At 37.6% G+C, this 27,410-nt stretch overlaps 1 protein-coding gene across 9 annotated transcripts in view; it reads right to left on the reverse strand.

Annotated features, from left to right (window-relative positions):
* The window catches only part of GPBP1 (GC-rich promoter binding protein 1), a 93,930-nt gene that overhangs the window by 31,055 nt on the left and 35,465 nt on the right, over positions 1-27,410 (reverse strand). For 8 of the 9 annotated variants that reach the window (XM_070246818.1, XM_001495419.7, XM_023625646.2 and 5 more), the window contains exons 3-6: positions 14,317-14,436; positions 3,780-3,903; positions 3,425-3,648; positions 164-230 (exon numbers count right to left, since the gene is read on the reverse strand). In XM_070246818.1, the coding sequence (XP_070102919.1) occupies positions 164-230; positions 3,425-3,648; positions 3,780-3,903; positions 14,317-14,379 (478 nt within the window). In that variant the 5' untranslated portion in view covers positions 14,380-14,436. Of the gene's footprint in view, positions 1-163; positions 231-3,424; positions 3,649-3,779; positions 3,904-14,316; positions 14,437-16,767; positions 16,779-27,410 lie in introns of those variants that run through there. The other variant, XM_005604251.4, reaches the window with a different exon arrangement.

Genomic DNA, 27,410 nt, shown 5'->3' on the forward strand with positions numbered 1-27,410 from the left:
ATCTTGTTTTTAAAGATGTTACCTTTTCTCGTAGCTTAGCAAATCAAAAACAGATATTTAAAGGAGAAAGTTTAACTCTAGCCTATTATTTTACAAAACACAAATAAGTAAAACCTACAAATAATATTTTATACCCCTCAAAGATAGATCAAAAATTACTTACCCCATACACCTGCAGCTAAAGATTTATTCTGATTTGGTTCTCTCTCATATTCAGGATTTAAAGACGGCTGAAAGAAAACGGAAATTTAAAGAATAAAACAATGTTTAAACTGCTCACATTTTAAAAATAAATTCTTTTAAAAGTAACCTCAAACCAAACTAAAAAACCTGACACATTATCAACTCTTTTAACGATTAAAAACTAACTATTCATAAAACTTACTTTCATCTTATTCTGCTAACCATTAAATGGTTACTATCTATACTCACTCCTAGTCAGGGGAAAACAAGGAAAGTGTCTTCAAATATTCTCCTCATCCCCAACTACCTGAGGAAAAGGTGTGAACTAAAACAAACAAACAAACAAACAACCAAAAAAACCTAGAGCAAACTCAAGAGAATGCAGTCTTTGCATGAATCTGAGGAATCATCCTTTCTTAGCATAAGGTCAAGAAGCAAGGAAGGGGCCAGCCTGGTGGTACAGCGTTTAGGTTCGTACGTTCCACTTCTCGGCGGCCTGGGGTTCGCCAGTGCGGATCCTGGGTGCAGACATGACAATGCTTGGCAAAAGCCAGGCTGTGGTGGGCATCCCATGTATAAAGTAGAGGAAGATGGACATGGATGTTCGCTCAGGGCCAGTCTTCCTCAGCAAAAAGAGGGGGATTGGCAGTAGTTAGCTCAGGACTAATCTTCTTCAAAAAAAATAAAGAAATTAAAAAAGTAAAAATAAAAAAGCAGCAGGGAAGAGGAAAATCAGATCATTTCCCAACTATTCTGTTAAATTTTCATTGCTAGGTGCTTTAGTTAACACACTCATTCTCAAAGCAAAGGGCAAACTTTTATTTCAACAATTGATGCTCAGGATATTAAGAACAAAACTGAGTTGAGCATTAAATGTCTACTCTAAAGCTAATCTTAGTATACGCATTCACTCTCTAGAATCCTAAACTTCCAGCAGTTGTATCAGATATTTTCCACGTTACCTAGCAACATAGCCCGCCTTAAAGAAGGCCCTTAACACATTTGAATAAAATGAATTCTAATATAAATATTTAATTACCCACAATAGTTAATTAACACTCTACTGACATTACAGCAAAGTCCCAAAAGAGTATGCACACATACCAGTATGATTCCTTGATACAAACTACACAGGATTGAGAAGACTTTAGTGGAGGTTATACGTGCTTCTTAAAAAATATAGTATTAGAAATTACACTATAGGTCTATATTCCAGGTATAGGATTATAATAGCTAAGGCCCACCACCTTACAAGTGGAGGTGGGGTATAATAATAACAAGAGCAACAACTAGGTTTTACTGAGTGCTTACTATGGACCAAGCACTGTTTACTTGTACTACTCATTCAACCCTCAGACACTATGAGAGCATACTACTATCATTCCTGGTTTGTTTATATTACAAAAATTCCCTTTTGTGGTAATTAGCAAGTGGAAAAAATGGACCATAAAAATGAGAAGGCATAGTGAGCCCAAGGTTACTTGATTACAGGACCCAAGAAGGTCTTTCCCTCACAACTCCCCTGCCCTAAATCCAATCTATCAAATTCTCTCACATCCACCCTCCATCCATTCTACCATCAAACCATATCCAAAATCACTTATCTTCACTTACCACAGCTACCCAGTTAAAGCCACTGTTTTCTCCTGAACTAGGGACACTGCTGCCTAACTGGTCTCCCTGCTCACTGTAACCCATTTAAGATACAAGAACTGGGGCTGGCCCCGTGGACGAGTGGTTAAGTTCGCGCGCTCCGCTGCAGGCGGCCCAGTGCTTCGTTGGTTCGAATCCTGGGCGCGGACATGGCACTGCTCATCAAACCACGCTGAGGCAGGGTCCCACATACCACAACTAGAAGGACCCACAACGAAGAATATTCAACTATGTACTGGGGGGCTTTGGGGAGAAAAAGGAAAAAAATAAAATCTTTAAAAAAAAAAAAAAAAGAGAGATACAAGAACTGGCACAGTCTAAAAAACTAAAATCAGATAACATGACTTCCCTCCAGAGAGGGTTCCTGCTGCATGTGGAATTAAACTAAAATTCTCTACCCTTATGTACAAAAGCCCTACTCAACTGAAACCCTTTCTTACCCCTCTAACCTGGTCTAATACTACTTTTTACCCACACTGCCCTAATTTTTATCCCTTAAACACTACAAGCTTGCTCCCACCTTAAGGCCTTTGCACTAACTCTTCCCTTCTTCCTCCCAGTCTTAACAAAGCTCACTCCTTATTAAGGAGGTCCCAGATTAAATGTCACTTCACTAGAAAAACCTCTCCTTTCCCAAACCAAAGAAGTCACCAAGTCACCTCCTGTCTAAATTCTCTGCAGAATACTATTTTTCCTTTTATGTTCTGAATGTCCCCTATAGAATAGAAACTCAATGAGAGTAGGGACCTTCTCTATCTTGTTCACCTACGTATTCTGAGGGCCAATAACAGCTAGACTCACAGAGCCACTCAACTATATGTTAAATGAAGAACGAACAACATATACAAAAAAATTACCAGGAATGAATCACAACTAGATAAATAAGATTATATACTAGATCAATTTTATGTAGCTTGAGAAGTATAGTGTTTAGATAAGCCACATGGTGAAGATTTAGTGATAAGAAAAAATTAAGAAAATTCTGTTTCTAATTAGTTCATACTTGTTTTCAATAGTGGAGTTAACATTCCTAATTGTATGTGACCCAGGCTAACAATTAGTCTGCCTTCCCTAACCACAATGAAACTTCTGAATAGACAAAGTAGCTAAAAGACAAGGAGCGCTATCCTGGGGTTAGTTTAAATGTCACACATGAATAATCAAGTATTACTTAAAACAGACCATCAAGTAAAATACACCGGTAAAACATCCTTTCCAAAAGCTTAACAGCTTTTTAGCGATATTATGATGCACTTTCAAATAAGCAATTAAGTTCAGCCATCATTTCTAAGGGAAACTGTTCAAATTTCTATAAGGAATAAAAGGACATAAATTTATCAAAAGTTTTAAAAGACCACAAGATGAGACACAGGAATAAGCAGGTGGAGGAGAGAAAAAGGGAGAGAATTAGGGGAGGGGAAAATTATGAACAAAAACCTCACAAAATGTAAGGATTAAAAATAATTGGACCTGTCAAGTGTGATCTCTATAGAAAACAAGGTATACTGATAAAACCTCATGAGAGCACCTTGATGCTAAAATGGTACTTACAGAAACCTCGTTTGTATTAAAATTACAAGAAACTTACAAAATCCTCAGCTTCAAACTGTTTGCGTTCTCTCTTGTCTTCCTTCCTCCCCATTTCATTGTCAGGTATGTTGTTTTCATGTAGTCCTTGGCTTTTTCCAGAATGGAAAATACTGCTACGAGAACGGGAATTTCCACCATGGTATCCCCCTCGATGATTTACGTTTTCAGTACCATTTCTTCCGTGCGTACGCCATCCATTTTTTTCTTTCCTTCCGAAGTTACCTTTATTTGATAATGGTAAAGTTTTATAAATTCAAAGAAGATGGTTAAGCTTAAGACTGAATCACAAAGCATTCTTAAAAGAACATGAAGAAAATTATCCTTAAACTCTATCATTCCTTAGCAAATTTTACCTCCATTAGGACGTCCAATACCAGAATCAAAGCCATCTGAAGAGTTGTGTCGTCGACGATTCACATCATAACGATTTTCCGTCCATGAAAAGTTTTCAGAATGCTTCTCAAAATTCAATGACGACTGAAACAAATTATAAGAATATAGGTAAACATACATACAAAACCTGAATATAACTTTTTAAACTAATAATAGTCTGGCTTAGTTAAGAAGAACATTTTGTAGCTATTTTCAATGTTTGGTAACTGGTAACATAAGATGGTTTCTATTGTTGGTCCATCTTCTTCCACTTAATGGAAACAAGAGCACCTGAAAGAGCTCAACAACTACATCCACTTAGGCAAAAACCTTAAGGTAAAATGCGACCATAAGGAAAGCAAGACAAAATATAGTGCACTTCTTTTACAACAAAACGTTAACAATTTTTGTCATACACTACTTGATTTAAATAGCTGGAGGTTTTCTTCAACATCAGAAATTATAGCAAAGGAAGCTACAGTTCTATTTTAAGTTCTCTAGATTTATTTCCAAACTTTTTCCCCCAAAAGCAAATGTTTAAAAAATTCATCAAAGAATGTATAAAAACTATTTGAAAAAAATGAGAAATGTATTAAAAAACATACAAGTCACAACTATTTATAAAAGTTACTGGTTTTCCCCAATATTAATCCATCGATCTGATAAAATCACAAACAAAACTCGCAACTTTTAACATTCTGACAACTTCTCTTGGGTTGCACTTCTATTACAATTCCCTCTAGGACAAAGAGCAGATTTGCAATTGCCATTGCAATTGCAATGAAAACCCACTGCACATACCCCTAGCATCCCACTAGGCCCTTCCACATTGCCCCTGTGAAACTTGCTGGTGTCAGTTCACCTACTGCCCCCTGCCTCAGCTTCATGCTGCTTGCTGTGCTGTCAAAGATAAAGTCCTTGATCATCTCGTGTCTTCTGCCAGCATTCATGAAACGGTAACAGGCTAGCGTGCTAAGCTTGCAAGTAGGGTAAAATCCCAAACCCTTTACAGACCCTAGCAGTTTTGGTAATGAGGATGTAATACTGACAGAGCTAAAATTTTCTGGAAAAAGAAAGACATGGGTAGATTAGGGCACATGAGAAGACTCTCCAAAATTTGGCAGTAACTCCTCTCATCCAAGTGATGGGTGGAAGTAACAGCCCCTCACTGTTTAGTGGCCAGCTGGCAAGAGGCAGGATTGAAACAAGGTGTACAAATGGTGCTTTGGTTGTTTTTAACTCTCCTCTGAGTAGGAAAAGGAAGAGATGTTTTATCATGACGATGAGGTCTGAGATGAAAAGCAATATGGCTGTGACTGCAGAGTCAAGGGGTCTCCAAAGCTGAAATAACTAGTGTCAGCAATGAGGACATAGAGTTTGGAAGAAGAGAAAACATGAGAAGTACACTTGTTAAGGCTGAGCTACTGCTGCCTCCTGGAAACAAAGTAAATGAAGAGCCTAGCTTCCTGGAATGGAAGTGTTCTGTGCCCTTTGTACTCCCTGATCCCTTTCTTCCCCACTACACTGATCTTAGCTGCTTTCACAAGAAAGTCAAGTATGCCGAACTTAAGGACAAACTTAAGACAAACTTTTATAGCTCTGCTGAACACAGGCACTCAAGTCACCATCCTACCCACTCCCACAGGGAGGAGATAGTACTAACCAGAGGGTGGCTAAAGTACTGGTATTGAGGAGTGTGGTGCACGGCGGCAGGAAAAGCACCAGCCTAGTACTTGCTGGACCCAGGAGGCACACGGGGAGGAAGCAACACCAACCCTGGGTTGAGGAGCTAGAAGAGAAACAAAAAGCCTCCAAGACACCCATGCTATCCCCAAAGGTAGTCTTCTCCTCCACCGTGTACTTTCCCACATTCCCAGCTGAAGGAATCATTTAATCTCCCGAAAGCTTAGATTATAGCCCTGACACGCATGTACTAAACTCCTTAGCCTGTGTCCTCATAGTGAGAAAAGGAGCCCTAAGTGCCCCAATTTAACTAATGGAGTTTAAAGAAAATTCAGCAGTAGGAAAAGGAAATTAAAGTCATCTTGCAGGTGGAGCCTTTAGGCCAATTCAATATACTATTCTTGTATTTTACAGTTGGTACTGTTATATTCCTGTAATGGAAATGCTCAAGGTTCTGCCTGATTCCCAACCTCTTCTAAGCAGTCTAGCAAAAAGAGTACAGGCTCCTAGAAGGAAAGAAAAGAAAATCAGAGATGTAGTTGAAGACTTGACAGCTACTAGAGTATTCAGAGAGGCTATTTCCCAGTACAGCAGCGCCATCTGCCTGACACATACACCAAGTACACTCCTTTTTTAAAGGGAATGTGGCTCTGGCCCTACCGCTGAGCTCTTATTCAAAGAGAACAATCAAACTAAAAACAAACCAGTAAGGGCCGACCAGGGCTCTTGATCAAGTGGAAATGGTGTGTTCAAAGGTGCAGCCAGCCTGGTCCTAGGGACATTTCAGTTCTGCATGAAGAAGTAGCAACTACCCTTTAGGGTAAACCTTATTCTCTTTCCTGCCACCTGTAACAAGCTACTGGTTCATTAAGGCTCTCAAATCACAGAAGTTCCCCTAAATACCTGGAATTGGTTCACTGATAGTTCAACGAAGTTAAAAGATGATGGTGTCCACTGGGTGGCAGCAGCCATCCAGCGCCAAGAACTGAAAAACCAAACGGGTATGTGCCAGTCAGCACAATGGGCTAAAATTAAAGCTGTGACCCTTGCCTTAAATAATATTAAGGACTACACATTTTCTATTTTTCTGACCTTGGGCTGTTGTCAATGGCCTAATCATCTAGTCTGTCACCGAAAAAACTACAGACTAGCAGATTAAAGACACCTCTTTGGGGGTAACAAACTGTGGAAAACTGCAGCTGCTGCTGAGACAAATCGAGTCACTCATATAGATACTCACAGTAAGGATGCTGTCTGATGAGAGTGAATGGCATTGAGAATGGCCAATATTAGAATGTTGATCAAGCCTCTAACATGCTACTCAGATCCATCATCACACCAGACATGGAATATATCCACTATCATAGACTGGTCACAAAACAAAGGAGTTTATCTTTTGATGCAGAAGCCACCACTGCATGCCAACTTGTGACTCCTGCAAAGTTGGTCCATTTGTCTCACTGAGGAGCAGACCACATTACACAAGGGGAACTACATCAAACCTTTGATCACTTCTTGGATCTATCAATGGTGTCTCATCACTGTTGAAACTTTCAGTTTATGGTGTTACTGTTGCAGTCTGGTCGGCTAACTCTGGTCACATTATTTTGACTCTTAAATTAATCCACATCTTGTTTTTGGTGTTCCAGACCACTAAGAGTCCAATAACACAACGTCTTTTGTCAAAAAGGTCACCCCGCAGTGGGCCGATACTCAAAGTATTCAATGGACATTCTATACTCCCTACTATCCACAGGCATCCAGTACTGTCAAGCATTCAAACAGTCTCCTCAAAATTCAACTCAGAACAATCTACAACTCCATGTCCCTCATCTCTTCACACACCATAGAAAGAGAGTTTGGTTAATGAACGCAGGATAGCCAAAAGATGATCATCTCCTCTTAGCCACTTTCCGGTTAGTAATCAGGATGAAAGAAGTGAAGTTATTAGAGAGACCTCTTTTAAAAATTCAGGATTCTGCCCTGATTATCCCTGGAGATGATGTTTCTTTCCTTCCCCTATGAGCAACTACAAGCCAGGCCACTCCTCAGGGTGATGGCCTAGACAAAAAGGAACCTAGGGAATTCAAACAATCTTGTTTGGCCAACTGGAATCTCTCATTGGACTGACATGGCCCTAGATCTGTAGTCAATGACCATTTGCTTGAGAATACTTTTCACCGAGTCCCCACTACAGTGCCCCTACAACATGAGGGTTATTACAGGTCTCTGCAAATTATGTAAAAATATCCTTGTCCCACTCATATCCAACTCCTCCAGATAAAAAGATCTGGGTGCAAGTAGGGATTTTTCTTTAAGTGATGTCAGAGCTACTGGAATGGGGGACACTGATTTTATGGCTGTAGAGGGAAAGCAAAAACATCAGTACCCGAAGAGAGAACATCTTTGACCCACAGAAGGTGCAGGGAGGAAGGAGAACAATTAATGCTCTCTGTATTCCACAGAACAAGCACCAGAGCCTGAATCAAACAGCGGCTGGGGATAATACCCTGACCAACTCCTAGATTTGTCATCCCCATCAATATGCTTTGAAATCAGAAAAAAATGCATGTGGCCATGGACAGTCCTAAACTACTCTGCTGTGCCTGATATCAACAGCATCTCCTAAAAGTAAATGTGTAAAAAACACTCAAACAGGCACAACCTTGTTTTAGTCTGACTGACAAAAACTCATTTGATTCTCCTAACACCTGGGTGGTCTTAGGTTATACCATGTGTGGCAACAGAGGTTGCAACTAATGGTGACACTGTTCACGTTTCTTAACCAAACTAATATAATAGCAATCCACATCAACTTTAATAACAAACCCCAAACTGTAGTGATCTGTGCCCTTTCAGGTGATGTTTGCATGTAGGGGAAAATAAGCCACAGAATGTCTTCTATTGAGGATGAGGTCTGCTTTTTGGCCCATCTATTCCCCCCTATAATTATAGGTAATGACACCAAGTATCAGGTCAGTTTAAACTCCCTTAAGTAGCTTTTTGTGGATAACAAAGTGCCTTAGACCACATATTGGCAGGCTAAAAAGAATCATCTACTGGATCCCCCCAGGACTTATTCACAGTTGGCTGAATCCTGGCCTCATCCTGCTGCTTGGGATGTTGACAGTAGCCTTAATTAAATGTTGTATAAGGCAAATTAAATGGATTTGGTTCTAGCCTCTGTTAGTCAAATGAATCAGAGTGGCTGACAGAGTGGTACAATCGTGAAAATTCAAGTTCAGCCGAGAACATGTAGGGCTGACAGGCAGATTGTTGGGACAAGTAATCTACCAAGGGCCCTGAGCATCCCAGCATATTCTTAGTTGTACGCCAAGAATGCAGGGCCTTGACTGCTCTATATATGGCCCATTTCTCAGAGTTATGTTTGCAGAGACCAACATTGAGGGATAGGTAATATCCTTCTCCAAGACAAAGAGTAGGCTTATGATAAATGTGATACATTACCCACCCAGTCCAAGGACAGCATCCACCTGGGCCCCTCCATGTCAGCTCTCAAAGGTTTTAGTACCAACATCATGCTTATGCTGCTTGCTGTGCCATGAGTAATAAAGTTCTTTGTCTCTGACCCAGGAATCTACTGGCATCCATGAAAGAGTAACAGGCTAGCCTGTTAGCCTGCAAGTAGGGTAAAATCCCAGACCCTTCACAGAGTCTGACATATAGTCAGCACAGTAAAATACGAGTAAGAAACACAAGTGACAGGATTGAAGAGGTAGAAAGAAAACTGATAGTATTTGTGAACAAATGACTGTCCATATTAAAAAATCTAAAAGACACTACAGAATAAGAATTAATCAAAGTTGCTAAATACAATACTAACATAAGATACAATATATCTGCAACAAAGACTTAATAAGAAATCTTTTAAAATAGCATTTAAAACAGCAACAAGTACTACAAGGTACTTGATACATTTAGTGAAATACATGCAAGACTAGAAAAAAATTAACTTTAAAGACATTAAAAATGACATATATATGTACGTACATATAGACATACATATACATACACACACATACACATATGTATGGACGCATGTATGTATTTCCTAAGCCAATAGAAAAGAAAAGTAACCCAAAAGAAATAATAAACAAAGGATGTGAACAGGCAATTCACAGAAATGTAACCCAATGTCCAAGAAACAGTGAAAATGCACTTTGTAACAAAGACTGGCAAAAAATGTTAACTACCATAATCTGACAATGTCTTGCCAAGAGTACAAAGTACAGAGACTAGTTATACACAGCATACAGGAGTGTAAATCAGTACACCACATGGAAAAGGAGTTTGGCAATATCTAATCAATGCCCAGCAATTTTTCTTCTAACTATAGGTTAGAGCCTTGCTATTCAAAGTGTGGTCCATCCACAGACAAGCAGAATCAACACCACTTTGAAGACTGTTAGAACTAGGGCCCTATCCAAGACCTACTGAAATCAGTATTTGCATTTTAACAAAATCCCCAGCTTATTTTACCTATTCAAGTTTGAGGAGCAGTGGCCTAAAAAGTTCCTATCCACTCCTATCCCTGTTTTGGGTGGTTAGTAAGTGTTCATTTAATTATTCCCTATACTTCTTTGTATGTTGAAATATTTCATTAAAACTTTTCATATGGTTTTTAAAAAAAACTTACCGGAGGAAAATATTTGCAACAGATATGGCAAACAAATGCTTCAACATGAAAAGAGCTATTACAGATTACATGAACAAGAAGTTCTTAGAAATAGTTCCTAACACAAAAACATGCTCAACCATAATTAAACGATGCAAATCAAAAGACTGAAGTAGTATTTTTCATCCAAATTCATGAAGACTTAAAAACGTAAAAATATCCAGTTGCCAAAATTGAAAAAACTGGCCTCTTCATAAAATTCTGATGGGATTATAAATTGGTACAGCCTTTGTGGAGGGAAAGCAATTAGGCTATATCAAAATGTAGAAAGCTTTTAATCCACTGATTCTACTGCTAAGAATTTACCCTACGAATATATTCAAGAGATGCCCAGATAGTCCTGCAGCCTAGTCCATTAACAGGTAACTAATTAAATAATCCATGTAGATCTACTCAATAAAAGATTATATAGGCACTGAAAAGAGTCAGATTCCCATGTACCAACTACAGAAAGATACTGGAGATGCCATCCTTGAAGGGGAAAAAAAGGCAATTTCATGTGTTTATCCAAACCAGGATAAAAATATATTCCGGTGTATGCATAAAAGCATCCTGATATTTCACTTCTGAAAATTAGTCTACTACCTAATAATCAAGAAAAGAAAGTTATTAAACTGATAAATTTTAAAGTCTGGCACACCAAGGTTCCTATCCTAGCTTTAGCACTTTGGGGCGGTGACTTCTCTCTCTCAAGCTCAGCTCCCTCATCTGAAAATGGGGGAAAAAAATCAGAGTATTTACTTCTTACAACTTTTATTAGCCACCATACAAAGCATTTTACACAATGATTAGTATGTAGTAATGACTCAAGAAACTAAGATACTACAATGAGCAAGGAAGAAAACATCTCTCTCCCTTTTACACCTTTTAAATCTTTTTCTGGATTCCTTTAAAAAACAGTTTATCAATTTTCTCTCTCTGATGCCCAGAATATCTGAATCAGTAGTTAACACAAAACTCTACATAGTAAACAAGAAGTTTCAATGAACTTGTCTACCAGTCTGCCTGAATTTTCTAATCCTCTCTGAGCCTAAAGTTTAAATAGCACATATTTTCAGTGCAAACTGACACTGCTTACATCACTGAAGAAAAGTTTTGGTACAGTATTATCATTTTTTAAATGTTGCCATAAAAGAATCAATAAAACAATACTGTTTTAGAAAGAGAAATAAGTAAAGAATATCAAATAGGAATATGATAATGTATTGACTATAGTTCAATCTCATCAAAACATGCTATTTTTGTTTGTTTAAAAAGAATAAAAATTCCCCTACTTTCTGCCTCTTAGACTCATCTTACTCTTTTAAAACCACATCCCAGGGACATTCCTTCTTCAAAGGATTACTACTATAAAAGGACACCTCAGCCTGATTACAGGGACCATTTTATCATCCTTCCTAGGGTATGACGATAAGAAGGAAAAGGATCTTAAACAAAGGGGTATCTAAAAAGGTATCTAAATTTTTCACTATCTACAACCATTTCAGTTGAGTATTCCTTCAAAAATAAAAATGCTACTTTTCAAACTGCAGTCAGAACCTATTAAAGGATGATGAAATCAGTAGCAATTTGCATTTTTTTAAAAGAATAAAAATGAACAGAAGACAAGAGAAAACATTAGTGCGCCACAGGTATATGACTTTTTTTTTTTTTTTAAGAATGGCACCTGAGCTAATATCTGTTACCAATCTTTCCTGCTGCTGCTTCTTCTCCCCAAAGCCCCCCAGTACACAGTTGCACGTTCTGGTTGTAGATCCTTCTGATTGTGCTATGTGGGAATGCCACCTCAGTGTAGTTTGATGAGGGGTGCCACGTCCCTGCCCAGGATCCGAACCAATGAAACCCTGGGCCACAGAAGTGGAGCACACGAACTCAACCACTCAGTCACCGGGCCAGCCCCTGACTTTTGTTTTAATTATATCTATGTGGATACAAAAACATTAAAATTTACTTCTTACTGGGTCCCAATCAACAGTTCAAAAGACAATGTCCTATGTTACAGACATAAAATCAACCACATGCAGTTTAAAATTTCACCACATGATGGGGCTAAAATTCTACACACCTCAGAAAACTACTTATGTGAAGTTCTGAAAATATTTTTACCCTTAATTCAAGTCTTCACATCACCTCTTCAAAAACCAAATAAACAAAAAACTCTGATTAAGTTGAAATAGAGACCCCAATAGTAATTAATTTACTCAGTTCCTGAGTGAGTACTCAGTAATTAATTTTGAACTCAGTAGTTCCATTTACTCAGGATAAAATTAAAAGGGCTCTGGCAGAAAGAAGGAGGTTAATTATAAAGAAGAATCCACAAATAGTGATTTTTGAGAGATGAAAGGATAAGACAGAAGGTATAAGAAAAGAAGTCATTACTAAAAGGTGTGTGTGTGTGTGTTTCTCAAAACCACTTTGGGTAAGGTTTAAGGAAACAGTTTCAAATACTACTAGTTAAGAGTTTAAAATGATACCATTTTCTGGACATAATTTAGAATAAATTAGAATAAGTGAGAATTTAGAATAGGCAATCCCAATTCTCAAAATCACCATCATCATTCAGGAGGGCTTATATCCAGATCAAGAGTCAGGTTCTAGAAAGCAGTAAGGATTTCACCCCACCTAACAACAGTCGATCTTAATCAACTCAGATTAACATCTAGATGAAGACAAAAAGTTATTCTCAAGTTTTCTAATGTTTTATAACTAACTTTCCAGGTGCTGGTAACTTTTACGGATCTGCTTAAAAATGAAAATAAGTCTTACACTTATTTCAGAGAAAATGAGCAAAAGAGAAAAAGGAAATAAAGGGGAAAGCAGAAAACACACAATATATTCTGAAGTAAGCCTAGGAAAAAAACGAACCCACTAAAAAAAACAAGGAAGCAAATTCCAGAGACCTACATTTAAGAGGAACAGGGGGAAACAGAGAGTCTATAAGAAGTGATCTCAGTAGCTTAATCCGTAGAAGTCATTCCCTAACAACTTCGAATCCATTTTAGAGTCTATGAAATGAAATGTTTAACCATTTTACAGAATCTCAAAATGAGTCGTACGGGAAGAGTACAGAATAGGAAACGCATCCTGGATTCTAGTCTAGGCTCACACTAATTACGTGAAAACAGGCAAGCCAATTAACCTTCCAGAGAATCCATCTATATAAAATAAGGTCAGTTTATATGATCATTAAGATCCATCTTTAAACATTAAAATTCTATTAGATAATATAATTATCTACCATAATTATCTAATAGAATTTTGTCACTCCAATGCACCTTTTTCAATATATTGGGAGCCAAATTTATTATGATCTGACAAGTCCTTATTGGGGAACAACTTTCAGAATTTAAAATTGTTCCCAGAAGAGCTGTTTTTAATAACTGTTTTATAAGTACTGCCTGTACCCAAAATGAATGCCTTAGCATGGTAGAGCTTGATTAATAGGCAAGCAGATGATCAAGGCCCTCTCTTGATTCCTTTGCACTATGGGGAAAAAAACAAAGTGGAAGACAGCTATTAAGCCAGGTGGATTGATTCTATACAATTCCAAGATCCCTCTTAGCACATCTTTTAAGTCGATGACAATTTCAATGCCTAGTAAATCTTACACAAACTATTTTGTCTTGGTTTTTAAGTAAAATAAACATTTCTTAGATTAGTAAGTCGTGATATGTAACAATGTTGCAACATTCTCATCACTACTGAAAGTTTAGTAACATGCCATTCAGTCTTATTTATTTGGAAAAGAAATCCTCCAGTTATATGGAAAGACTTCAGAAACTACCGATTTTTTTTAACAATTATATACAGTAAAGTAAGTTATCAGAAGAATAGTATAGAAAAAGGTAAGATGCAAAAATAATGTTCAACGTATCTAACTAGTTTGAATTAAAATGTGTGGAACTTCGATTAATACAGAAGACAACTCTGAGGTAAATGGTTTAGTATGCTGACAGTATATTGAAAACAGACTTTTTAAACAATAAAAACCAACAGATTAAATATGAAATAACTTGGTAATACAAAAGCTTTCTTTGCAAAAGTATTAAGGCTTCACACTTCAACTACATTTGTGCAGAACATGAACAAAAAGAAAGGCAGGCAGACAAAAAGGAGAGAGAGAATGCAAGAAAGGGTACCTTTGTTGATGATGGTGGAGTAGGAAAATTAAGCCAGGCTGGAGCAAAGTCATGCTGCGCCATTTAGGTCCAGTCTCTCCAACTCAGTGAAACAAGGCTTCAACACCTCATGGCAAGTCCCTGTCGTATAAAAATGGAAGGAATTAGACCTGTAGCTCCTGGCCAAAATTATCCTAAGCCATATCTCCTTTAAATTACAATGATCTTACTCTAAGATTCCACTTACAATGAAATTCTAGAAAAGGTAAAAATATGAAGATAGAAGGGCCAGCTCAGTGGCATAGTGGTTAAGTTCATGCACTCCACTTTGGTGGCCCAGGGTTCATGGGTTCAGATCCCGGGTGAGAACCTATAGGTCATTCATCAAACCATGCTGTGGCAGTGGAGTCCCACATACAACATAGAGGAAGAATGGCAAAAGATGTTTACCTCAGGGACAATCTTTCAAGCAAAAAGAGGAAGATTAGGGGCCAGCCCTGTGGCCGAGTGGTTAAGTTTGCACACTCTACTTTGGTGGCCCAGGGTTTCGCCGGTTTGGATCCTGGGTGTGGGCATGGCACCACTCATCAAGCCATGCTGAGGTGGTGTCCCACATAGCAGAAGTAAAAGGACCCACAACTAGAATATACAACTATGTACTGGGGGGCTTTGGGGAGAAGGGAAAAAAAAAAAAGACTGGCAACAGATGTCAGCTCGGGGCCAATATTCCTAACAAAAAAACCATAGAAAGCTAGACCAGTGGAGTAGGGGTGGAGGGTCTGGAGAGCAGCAGAATAAATGTGAAGGGGGAAATTTTCAAGGTAATAAGGTATCATCTTGGCTGTGGTGATGGTTATATAAAATGTACACATTTGTTAAAACTCATCAAATTGTATGCTTAAAACTGGCTAATTTTATTGTAAATAAACTATATCTCAATAAAGCTTATTTTAAAAAACTACAATGGTCTTACCACAAACAGACCAGACATCAAGTGTCTTCTGATATGACACGAAGGGATGTACACAGCACCATCTATGATGTATTCTTGCCCCCACCCCATACGGAATCTGAAATCTAACTACTAATTTACAGGAAATTCAACATAAAGGAAAAAGTTAAAGGACATCGGAGGGACGTAATCCACCAAATACAGATCACAGCATATTCTAAAGGTCAAACAATCTGGTTTCTTCAACAAATAAATGGCTTTCAATAGGAAGGACAATCATATATAATGTGTAGACTTTATACAGATCTTACTCAAAGCAACCAACCTTTAAAAAACAAAAATATAAAACAATCAAAAATTTGAACATGAATTGATATTAAATCACATTAAGAAATTATTAATCATTTTAGATGTGATAATGGTTCGTGTGATGATGGTATATAAACGAAAGACATAGTGAAGTCTTTATGATTAAACAGATACATATGGAATTTGCTTTAAAATAAACCAGGGAATGCTGAATAAGTATACAGTTGAAAGAAAGCTGTCCACGTGTTTATAAATGTTGGTACAAGGAGGTGTATAAATACTCTTCTCTCTACTTACACGTATGTTTGAAAATTTCCATAATTGAAAGGGTTTCTACTTTGTTTTTAATTACAATCATCACAATGAGCATCTCAAACATTTTAGAAACTGCTGCTCTTCTGCATTCTAAATTTAACTTTTTTGGGAGCCTCTCTCAATTGCATCAAAAAAGTTTCAAGTTGCCAGCTGAATCTAAACATAGCAAATTCACAGTTTCTTCAAATAAGGCAAGAAGCCAACTGGGGAATGGTACTCATTTGAATATAGAGCTTAGACTATTAGTCAATGAAAAAAATCAAATTTTCTGAACATCAAAATGTCTAAGTTTAAATGACAAATGTTTTATATTCACAACTGCATAATAATCTCCAAAGTGAAATCTTAAAGAACAAAATTATCAACACCATTGTTAATCTCCCTTTTTCAAATTCTTCTTTCAAACGTAAGTGCTATGGTAGAATTTTTTAAAGCCACACAAATTTCTTAAAATATTTACCAAAAGAAAAAGTCTCAAGATATTACAGAATTATTCTACTTCTACTATCGCAAACTGCACTGGTCTATTAAAAGAAAGGTTAAGAGTGGACAGATACAAGGGCCAGCCCCCATGGCCGAGTGGTTAAGTTAACGCGCTCCGCTTCGGCAGCCCAGGGTTTCGCCGGTTCGAATCCTGGGTGCGGACATGGCAATGCTCATCAGGCCATACTGAGGTGGCATCCCACATGCTACAACTGGAAGGACCCACAACTAAAAATGCACAACTATGTAATAGGGGGCTTTGGGGAGAAAAAGGAAAAATGAAATCTTTTTTTAAAAAAAAAAAGAGTGGATACAAGAAATAGATGTAACTGGTTAATTCACTATCGCAATAAAAATGTTTAAATGTTAAATGCTCATATGAGACAGGGTAGAAAACCTGAAAAGCCTGAGACAAATTCCAACAAAACACTTATACAAATGCAAGATTTTAAGAGCATACTTAATCAAAATGAACTACATAAAAATTCAGGCATTCTGAGCTCTAATTCTACTACCATCTTAGATTACATTTTGAAGTCTTCTGACATAAAAACGAAAACTGAAGTGTTTTAGGATGTATAAAGGATTTTAATTACGTATTTTGATATGAAGCTAAATAGAGAACTGTTCTGTGATGTTTGTGATCTGATGTTACTTTCCCAACAACTTTTTGTTGTAAACTCTTAAAATTATAGTTCCAATACCTCAGTAGGAAAGAAAAATTACTTTTACAGCTTATTTTATATACCAAATAAAATTTCACAAGAAACTACAAAGGACCTAAATAAAATAACCAATAACTTAAAGCTTACCATTTTAAACCGAGGCCCATCCAAAACAATGGTTAAGTGAGAAGTTATATACTAAAAACTACCCCTGGGAGGTAAACCACTAAAATTACCTACTCATTTCTACAATGTCTTTATGCATTTTAGTTTAAATCTACTTCTTAAAGAATAAAGTATGACTAGCTAATGGCAGAAGTTTTCATGTTCTGAAAAAAAGATAAAGAGCAAATAGTAGTTAATATTATGGCATTTACCCAAGTGTATGAAGGGATCAGGATATGCCACTTTGACATGGATAATTCTGAGCTGAAAGCATCTGAGTTCCTGAAATCCCTTTTTTTACCTAAAAGCAGAGCCTCCCCAAAGAACTTATAAATCCCCTCCCCTGGAGCAACTCTAATCTTCTCTAACTGGGAGACCAAAAAAAAACCTGGCACCACCCCTGGACGTTGCCACAAACTATCAATTCTCACATCAATTCTCCTGAGGGCCCATTTATCTATCTTTCCAAAGAGTTATTCTCTTTTCCATCAAGTGTTCTTTCCCCTCCTCTTTCCCCTATAAAGTTAGGTACAGAGATCTCAAATTCTAACCATCTACTTCAGTTACTCATCTCTGGATACTCCCACACATGAGTACATGCTAATAAACTTGTTTTCTCTTGTTAATCGGTCTTTCGTCAGTTTGATTTATAAGGCCGTAGTCAGAGCCCTGGGAGTGCAGAAGGGAAAAAAATTTTACTCCCCTACATGTGTAAAGGCAAATTAAATTTTCAAAAGCTCCACCCTATTCACTTTCTTTTACCTGTGCTTTGTGCCATCTGAATTCATTCCATCTTACTTTCCCTGTATAAAAATGTTATGAGTTGAATTGCGTCCCCACCCCCACCTGAAATTTCATATGGTGAAATCATAACCCCGTACCTCAGAATGTAATCATATTTGGAGATAAGGTTTTAAAGAAATAATTAACTTAAATGAGGCTATGAAGGTGGGTCCTATTCCAATCATCTATGTGCTCATAAGAGGAGGAAACTTGGACACACTGCGAGACACCAGGGTTGCACAAGCAGAGAAAAGACCATAGGAGGAGGTAGCAAGACAGTGGCCATATGCAAGCCAAGGAGAGAGGTCTCAGGAAAACAATCCTGCCAGCATCTTCATCTTGAACTTCTAGCTTCCAGAACTATGAGAAAATTAATTTCTGTTTAAGCCACCCAGTTTGTGGTATCTTGTTATGGCAGCCCTAGCAAACTAATACAAACAGAAACATCAGAAACACATTAATTAAAAATATTTAGATATTTCTTTTATACATATATCAACTGGTCATACAGGAGATTACTACCAAGGGGAGGGGGCAAATCAGCAACTCTATTAACACCCCAAGGATTCCAGCTTGTCAGGAATCTTCTACCAGATTACCTTATAAGGTCTGAAGGTTCCACGTGGACATAGAGTTAAGATCTTCAGATGCTGCTGGTATGAAAATCCTAATTTCTCATCTCTCACTCAATTTACAACTTGTTCATAAATCCATGCCTGAAATCTGAACCACTGACAATAAAAATTCCCCAGGGGAAAAGTGGTTCTGAAAAAAACCTAATCTAAATTCTGTACTTTTTTTTTTTTTTTTCAGGAAGATTAGCCCTGAGATAACTACTGCCAATCCTCCTCTTTTTGCTGAGGAAGACTGGCCCTGAGCTAACATCCATGACCATCTTCCTCTACTTTCTACGTGGGATGCCTATCACAGCATGGCTTTTGCCAAGTGGTGCCATGTCCGCACCCGGGATCCGAACCAGCAAACCTCGAGCCTCAGAGAAGCCGAACATGTGAACTTAACCGCTGCCCCACCGGGCCAGCCCCATAAATTCTGTACATTTTTAAGTGTATGTGCCTGACTTTAAAAAAAAAAAAAAAGATCACTGATTAATAAAAAGTCCAAAATATAGTTCTTCTGAGTGAAAAATAATACACTATGGCAAAACATACACATAAATGGGATTCTCCTTATTTCTTGTAATGTTTCACTTCTGAACCCACCAAATTTGTGCCAAATATTTTCAAAGAAAAACTTAGTCAAAGTGATTTCATCAGAATACACATCGAACTTACTGTCTTTATAAAAGTTTATATTTCAACTAAATAAGCTTTAAAGTCATGATGCCCATCAAAAATACCCAAAATCAACCAACAGCTAAGAGATTCTAACTAGAGGCAGACACAGATTTTTCTAAAAGATCACAGGCTTGGAGTTCAACAGTCCTGGATTCAAGTCAGCTCAACATGTTACTAGACTGGATGATCCTGGCAAGTCCAAGTCAGATTCTCAGTTTCTTCTCTTCATTAAAATTGAAATAACTACTACTTACCTTGCAAGATTCAACCTGAAAAGTGCTAAAATTATAAAAAGACAACTATCCTTTACTAGCAGACTATCCACATACAACCCTTGAATAAGGTTAAATTTTTCAAACATTTAGCCAAACTGCTAACATTCCTTTATCAAGAAGGCAAGAAATAGAAGATGACTATTCAAATTGATCCTTAGTTCTCTTTATAGTAAATCTGTGAAATACTCTTTTGGCATAAGCTACGTTTAATATATGAATAGAATTCATTTAAAAAGTGAATCTTCCTCTTCCCAGTTCAGGCATAAAGCCATTATATGGCGCAGAGCACAGGAGCCAAGGAATTTACACTAGGTGTTACAGCCAGAGTAAGGATGAGAGAGGATCAACACAAAGGACAGGACCAGGGGCTGGCCCCGTGGCCAAGTGGTTAAGTTCGCGCATTCCCCTGCAGGCGGCCCAGTGTTTCATTGGTTCGAATCCTGAGCGCGGACAGAGCACTGCTCATCAAACCACACTGAGGCAGCATCCCACATGCCACAACTAGAAGGACCCACAACGAAGAATATACAACTACGTACCGGGGTGCTTTGGAGAGAAAAAGGAAAAAAAATAAAACCTTTAAAAAAAAAAAAAAAAATGGACAGGACCAGCACAGGATGTCAGGGTCAAAGCAGGGCGAAGAAGTCATCCACGCAGAGAGACAGCCAGGGGATGCAGCTCTGAGCCGAAAAACATGGGAAGGCATCCATGTGGGAGGAAGGAAGTAGCCAGAACAAGCAGCGTAGACTAGAGACTAAGAAGGAAGTGGAGGGTGTCCCACTCTCCCTATGTGGTATCCCACTCTCTCCATGGATGAGGGGGCAGCAGCTACAATAGAAAATTGGTTATATAAAGGGGAAATGATCAAATAAGTAAATATATTTAGAATAATGAAAACTAAGCTTCATAATGTCAAAGAAAGCAGTAATTAATATTGGAAAGGGTGAAAACTAGAGTGAATGCTATGGTGCTGTATTGTGTCAGTATGAGTAATGATTACTTCAAAGTCACATATTAATAATATTGAGACTAATATTCACGTATACCACAAAGGTAAATATTTCTGTTTATGTATATATATATTCCTCCTGCCCCCCAGCTCTAATGCACTGAGTAGGCGTGAGCAAAGTGACACTCCAATAGCAACGAGCATACTTAACATCTGGGTCTTGGTTTCCAAAAGCCATTTTCCACTAAAAGAAACCAGGCTTTTGAAGAAATAGCTGATTCCAGGGCTAGGAAAAGAAGATGATAAAATAAGCCTGGAATATTTCGTTACAGCAAAAAACAAGGAAGTGTCCAAATAACGACTGGGAAACATCAAATGGACACAGAAATCAGCTTGAATGGGTTCCCAGTGGCCAAATCAGAGACAATTTGAGCACTAAAAATGAGAAAAGACGGGGCTGGCCCCGTGGCTGAGTGGTTAAGTTCACGCGCTCCGGCGCAGGCGGCCCAGTGTTTTGTTGGTTCGAATTCCGGGCGTGGACATGGCACTGCTCATCAAACCACGCTGAGGCAGCATCCCACATGCCACAACTAGAAGGACCCGCAACGAAGAATATACAACTATGTACCAGGGGTCTTTGGGGAGAAAAAGGAAAAAAATAAATAAAATCTTTAAAAAAAACAATGAGAAAAGACACGTGAAGGACATCAACACAAAAGGTGAAATATGGAACTCCAAGAGCCTACCCTTCCACAGAAACACCAAAAAATCAAGGAAAATCTGTCAGAATCAACTTTGTCAGCACTCTGAAAAAGTTGAATGTTTACAGCAACCAAGCAAAGACTGCATCAATAAAATGGAAACTTTGCAATGGTAGAAAAGCTTTGTGACATTTTGACTTGCCCTTGACCCACATCTCTCCTGCACACAGTGGAGGTCTTGAAGACCTTAAATCTGGTCCCTGGTTCAGGAGTGAGTAGAGTAGACTTTATTCTCACAGAATTATGTTTGTTTGTGTAAACCTGTCTGGGGGCTACCCAAGGAATGACAAGAGGCACTTGCCTTTGTTTTGCCTAATGCAGAAAGATAAGTTGCTATGCGAAGGCCATTCCTCCAAAACATTGTAAGGCAAATGAACAACTCCATGCCTGGAATAAAGGTGTGCAACTGAGTAAACAATAGCACACTCAAAGCCTGGGAGGAAAGGCTGAGAAAGAATTTCTTTGGTAAATTATGGCATTGTAAAAAACTCCCTTCTAGCAGGGAACTTACAAAACCACACAAATGCCCAGGGCAAGACACATATTCAGAAAACGACCTGAGAAGACTCTAAGCTTTCACCTCTGGCTGATCTTTAGGTTTAGCAAAAGCAGAAAGTGAAGGCTAAGATAGTCATAAACGACATGGCTAAACATTGAAGAAATGCCTCAACACAGAGCCAACAGGCAAAGACTGGCAGAGTTCTTATCTTTTTCTTTCGCTTTATTTTTATTTCTTTTTGGCTCCAGACACGCATCTGTAACAAAACACTAGCGGAAGACAGTAAAGATGGCTCTTGTTAGAAGAGCTGTGAGAGCTGCAGTATCCATGGACAGCTGAAATAAAACTCATATTGTATTGCACTGAAATTACTTTCTGTAACCAACGAAACCTTTAGTAAAAAGGCTGCAACCTGTCTCAGCTGTGCTGTGAGCTATAATAGTTGTTTGATTGGCCCATGTGTGAAGGATTTGCAATCTTTAGACAAGATAATACACTGATCCTGATGGTAAAATTCATCGTTGGTTTTTTTATATTAATTTTAAAATTTCATTAAAATATTATGTCAAAAAAAACAAGAACAACAAAACACTAAGTGACCACAAGCTAAGGGACAGAGACTATCAAGACTAAGAATATAGACTGCAAAAATAGTTTAGAAAAGTCACTAAATGAACACACAATTACAACCCACAGCAAGCAACCCTGAAGGATAAGGAAAAAATATTTCATTTCCAGTCGCCAAATTACAATATTCAAAATGTCCAATTTTCCACAAAAAATTACAAAGCATGCAAAGAAACAAGGAAGTATGGCCCATTCACAGTAAAAATAAATAAATAAATAAATTAGTAGAAACTGTCCCTGATGAAGCACAGGCATTAATTGTCTTAAATACAAAGAGCTGAAGGAAACCAGAGAACAATGTCCCAACAAATATAATATCGATAGAGATAAGAATTACAGAAAGGAATCAAACAGAAATTCTGGAGCCAAAAAAGCACAATAACTGATACAAAAATTTCACTAGACAATTTCAGTAGCAGATTTGAGCCAGCAGAAGGAAGAATGAGAGAAGGTGAAGATAGGTCACTTAAAATTATCAATCTGAGGATGAGACAGGAAAAAACAATAAAACTGAACAGAGCCGAAAAGACCTAAGGGACAACATCAAGCATACCAACACACATAATGGAAGTTCCAGGAGAGGAGAGAAGAGGCAGAAAGAGTATCTGAAGAAATAACACTGAACACTCACCAAATTAGATAAAGACACAAATAAACATACCCAAGAAGCTAACCAAACACCCAGAAAAATAAACACAGATTCGCACCAAGATATATCAATCAAACTGTCAAAAGCCTAATGCAAGAGAATCATCAAAGGAGTGAAAGAGCAATTTGTGACATGAAGTCCTCAATCGATATTATACACCACATTAACAAAATGAAGGAATACTACCAGGTGATCACCTCAACTGGTACAGAAAAGGCATTTGACATAGTCTAACACCCTTTCACGATAAAACAACACTCAACAAACTTGGAATAGAAGGGAATTTACTCAACCTGATAAAGAGCACCTATGAAAAAAACCACAGCTAACGTCATTTTCACTGGTGAAAGACTGAAAGTTTTCTAAGATCAGGAATAAAACAAGGATACTTGCTTTCACCACTGCTATTCAACACTGTATTAAAAGTTCTAGCTCAGAGCAATTAGACAAGAAAAGAAAAAGACATCCAAATTGGAAAGGAAAAAGTAGTACAACTATACATAGATGACATGATCTTATAGATAGAAAACTCTAAAGAATTCATGAAAAAAATTACTAAAGCTAATAAATTCAGGGGCTGGCCCAGTGGCGTAGTGGTTAAGTTCCCACACTCTGCTTTGGCGGCCCAGGGTTTCACCAGTTAGGATCCCAGGCGTGGACCTAGCATCGCTAATCAAGCAATGTTGAGGCAGCATCCCACATAGCAGAACTAGAAGGACATACAACCAGAATATATAGAACTATGTATGGGGGGCTTTGGGGAGAAGAAGAAAAAATAGATTGTCAACAGATGTTAGGTCAGGGCCAGTCTTTAAAAAAAGCAGTCTTTAAAAAAAAAACAGACTCCCTAAAAAAAAACAAACAAAAGCTAATAAATTCAGCAATGTTGCAGGATACAAGATCAACACAGAAAATTCAGTTGTATTTCTATACATTAGCAATGACAATCCAAAAAGGAAATGACAAAAAAAAATTCTATTCACGACAGCATACAAGGGAATAAAATATCTGGGAATAAATTTAACCAAGGAAGTATAAGATATGTTCACTAGGGGCCGGCCCAGTGGCATGGTGGTTAAGTTTGCACATTCCACTTCAGCAGCCCAGGGTTCACAGCTTCGGATCCCGGGCACAGACCTAGCACTGCTCATCAAACCATGATGTGGCAGCATCCCACATAAAATAGAGGAAGACTGGCACAGATGTTAACTCAGCGACAATGTTCCTCAAGCAAAAAGAAGATTGGCAACAGATGTTAGCTCAGGGCCACTCTTCCTCTCTCTCTCTCTCTCTCTCTCTCTCTCAGGGCCACTCTTCCTCTCTCTCTCTCTCTCTCTCTCTCTCGCACACACACACACACACACACATACACGATATGTTCACCAAAAACTACAAAACATGGCTGAAAGAAAATTCACAAGACCTAAATAAATATAAAGACATCCTATGTTCAAGGAGTGGAAAACTTAATATTGTTACAATAGCAATACTACCCAAAATGATCTACAGATTCAAAATGATCCCTATTAATATTCCAACAACCTTCTTTACAAAAACAGAAAAGCCATTCTCAAATTTATTTGAAACTGCAAGGGGCCCCAAATACCAAAACTATGTTGAAAAAGGGAAACACAGTTACAGGACTCACATTTCCCTATTTCAAAACTTATTACAAAGCTACAGTGATTAGAATAGTGTCCTGCTAGTCTAAGGGTAGATACATAAACTAATGGAATAGAACTGAGAGTCCTGAAATAAAATCATACATGTATGGCCAATTGATTTTTGACAAAAGTGCTAAGATCATTCAATGAGGGAAAGCACAGTCTTTTCAACAAGTGGTGCTAGGGCAACTGAATATCCAATGGACCTCTACTCACAACAAATACAAAAATAAATCCAAAATGCATCAAAGACCTAACTATAAAAGCCAAAAGTATAAAACTATCAGAAGAAAACACAGAGGTAAAAGCTTTATGATCTTGGAGTTGGCAACAGATTTTTAGATATGACACCAAAAGCATAAGTACAAACAGAAAAAAGAAATTGGACTTCATTAAAATTTAAAACTTCTGTGCAAAGGATATTATCTAGAAAGTGAAAAGACAACTGACAGAATGGGAGAAAATATTTACAAATCAAATTTTCTAACAGTCTAGCATCCAAAATATATAAAGAATTCTTACAACTCAACAACAAAAAGACAAACAACCCAATTTAAAAATGGGTTAAGGGGGTCTGGCCCTGTGGCACAGTGGCTAAGTTCGGTGAGCTCCATTTCAGTGGCCCAGGTTCACAAGTTTGGATCCCAGGAGTGGACCTACACCACTCATCAGCCATGCTGTGGCGGTGATCCAAATATAAAGTGGAAGAAGACTGGCACAGATGTTAGTTCAGAACTAATTTTTCTCAAGCAAAAAAGAGGAAGATTGGCAATAGATGTTAGCTCAGGGCTAATCTTCCTCAGCAAAAGAAAAAGCGGGGGGGACAAAGGACTTGAATAGACATTTCTCCCCCACCCTCTCAAAAAACGCAAGAAAAGAAAAAGCAGTAAATAAACATATTCATGTTGGCAAATATGTGGAGAAATTGGTACCCCGGTATATTGTTGGTGGGAAGGTAAACTGGTGCCAACACTGTGGAAAACAGTTTGAAGATTCCTCAAAAAGTTAAACATACACTACATGATCCAGCAATACCACTAATATACATACATATATACCCAAAAGAATTGAAAATGGTTACTGAAAATTCTTGTATACTGATGTTCATAGCAGGTCTATTCACAGTAACCAAGAGGTGGAAACATCCCAACTGTCCATCAATAGATGAATAAATAAACAAAACGTGGTATATACATTCAGTGGAAGAAGGAATGAAGTACTGACACATCCTATGAGGATTAATCTCAAAAACATGCTAAGTGAGAGAAGCTAGACACAAAACATCACATACTGTACAATTCCAGTTATAAGAAATATCTAACAGGTAAATCCATAGAGACGAGAAGCAGATTGGTGAATACCAGGGAATACTGGAAGGGAGGAATGGGGAGTGACTGCTAAATGGATACAGATTTTTCTTTGGGAGTGATGAAAATGTTCTGGAACTTAATACAGGTGGTGGTTTCACACCACTTGTGAATGTACTAAATGCCAACGAATTGTACACTTTAAAATGGTTAACTTCATGTACTGTGACTTTCACCTCAATAAAAATAACTGAGTGCTGTATTATAACCCCTTGAATAAAACACCATGAATCTAGATAGATACAAATAAATGCATACATGAAAAAATTTAAAGAGGAAGAGGTTATTTATACAATTTCTAAGTACCTCCAAAAAAAAAATACTTATTACAAGTTTTGCAGTGAAATAACCTGGCAAATAGCCTGGGAAATCCTTAACCAACAGAGCAAAGTGACCATCATCAGTAATAAAACATTGAAATTGTGTGCCAAACGACAGAACGCAAGATGCATAACCCAAAGAAGCAGAGCCTTTCTAAACATGAGAAAAAATCAACTTGAGAGATGTCAAACTAAAATAACTGGCCCATAATCTTCAAACACCAAGTTACAAAAGACAAGGAAAATCATTTTCTAAAAATGATCAGGCTATGACACATGTTCACGCTGAATTTTCATGAGTTATGTTTTTAACTTTTGAAATTATACTTTGACATTTTATTCCATTGAATTTTGTTTGCTTTACTGTTGTAATACCATTAATAAAATCTGATAAATATTTAGTAGGTTTCTTACTAAGTGCTAAGTGATTTCCAGACTTCCCTTGTAAAAAGTAAAAAAGGTCCCTCCCCTGTAGATTCCGGTTCAACAGGTCTTAAGCAGGGTCTAGAATTCTCTTTTTAAACAAGCACTTAGAGTGAAATCAGCAAAGGATAGTAAAGAGTATAATAAATATTCATCAAGAAAAAAAATCCTTGCCTAAGGAACATGGCTTCTAAAGGTAGCAAAATATTCTATTGCTTGACTATGTTTTACTGTTTTGGTCATGAAAGAAAAGTGTCCAATACTGTTACCAAACTCTACTTAAAATTAGAGATTAGACAATCTCAAATATAAAATAGCATTAATAAATTTCATAAGAAATCGAAAGTACCAGAAATTTCAACCCTTTAAAGAGTTTCATTTTAATGTTTGCTCTAACCTAGAATTTGGTTAGACCCCCATCCTCCTATTTATCTCTTACGAAGTTGCTCAGAACTTTTCCATGCTTTACCTACATGGAAAAAAAAGTCATCAAAAAATAGGAATGTTATGAGAATTGTTATTTGTTAAACTGCTACATATGAAAATTGCTACCTTCATCTCTCCTAAAAGAATTTTATTTAAGGAGATAAAAGCATTACTGGAAATAGGATACT

Source organism: Equus caballus, chromosome 21 (genome assembly GCF_041296265.1).
Source record: "Equus caballus isolate H_3958 breed thoroughbred chromosome 21, TB-T2T, whole genome shotgun sequence".
NCBI classification, from domain to species: Eukaryota; Metazoa; Chordata; class Mammalia; order Perissodactyla; family Equidae; genus Equus; species Equus caballus.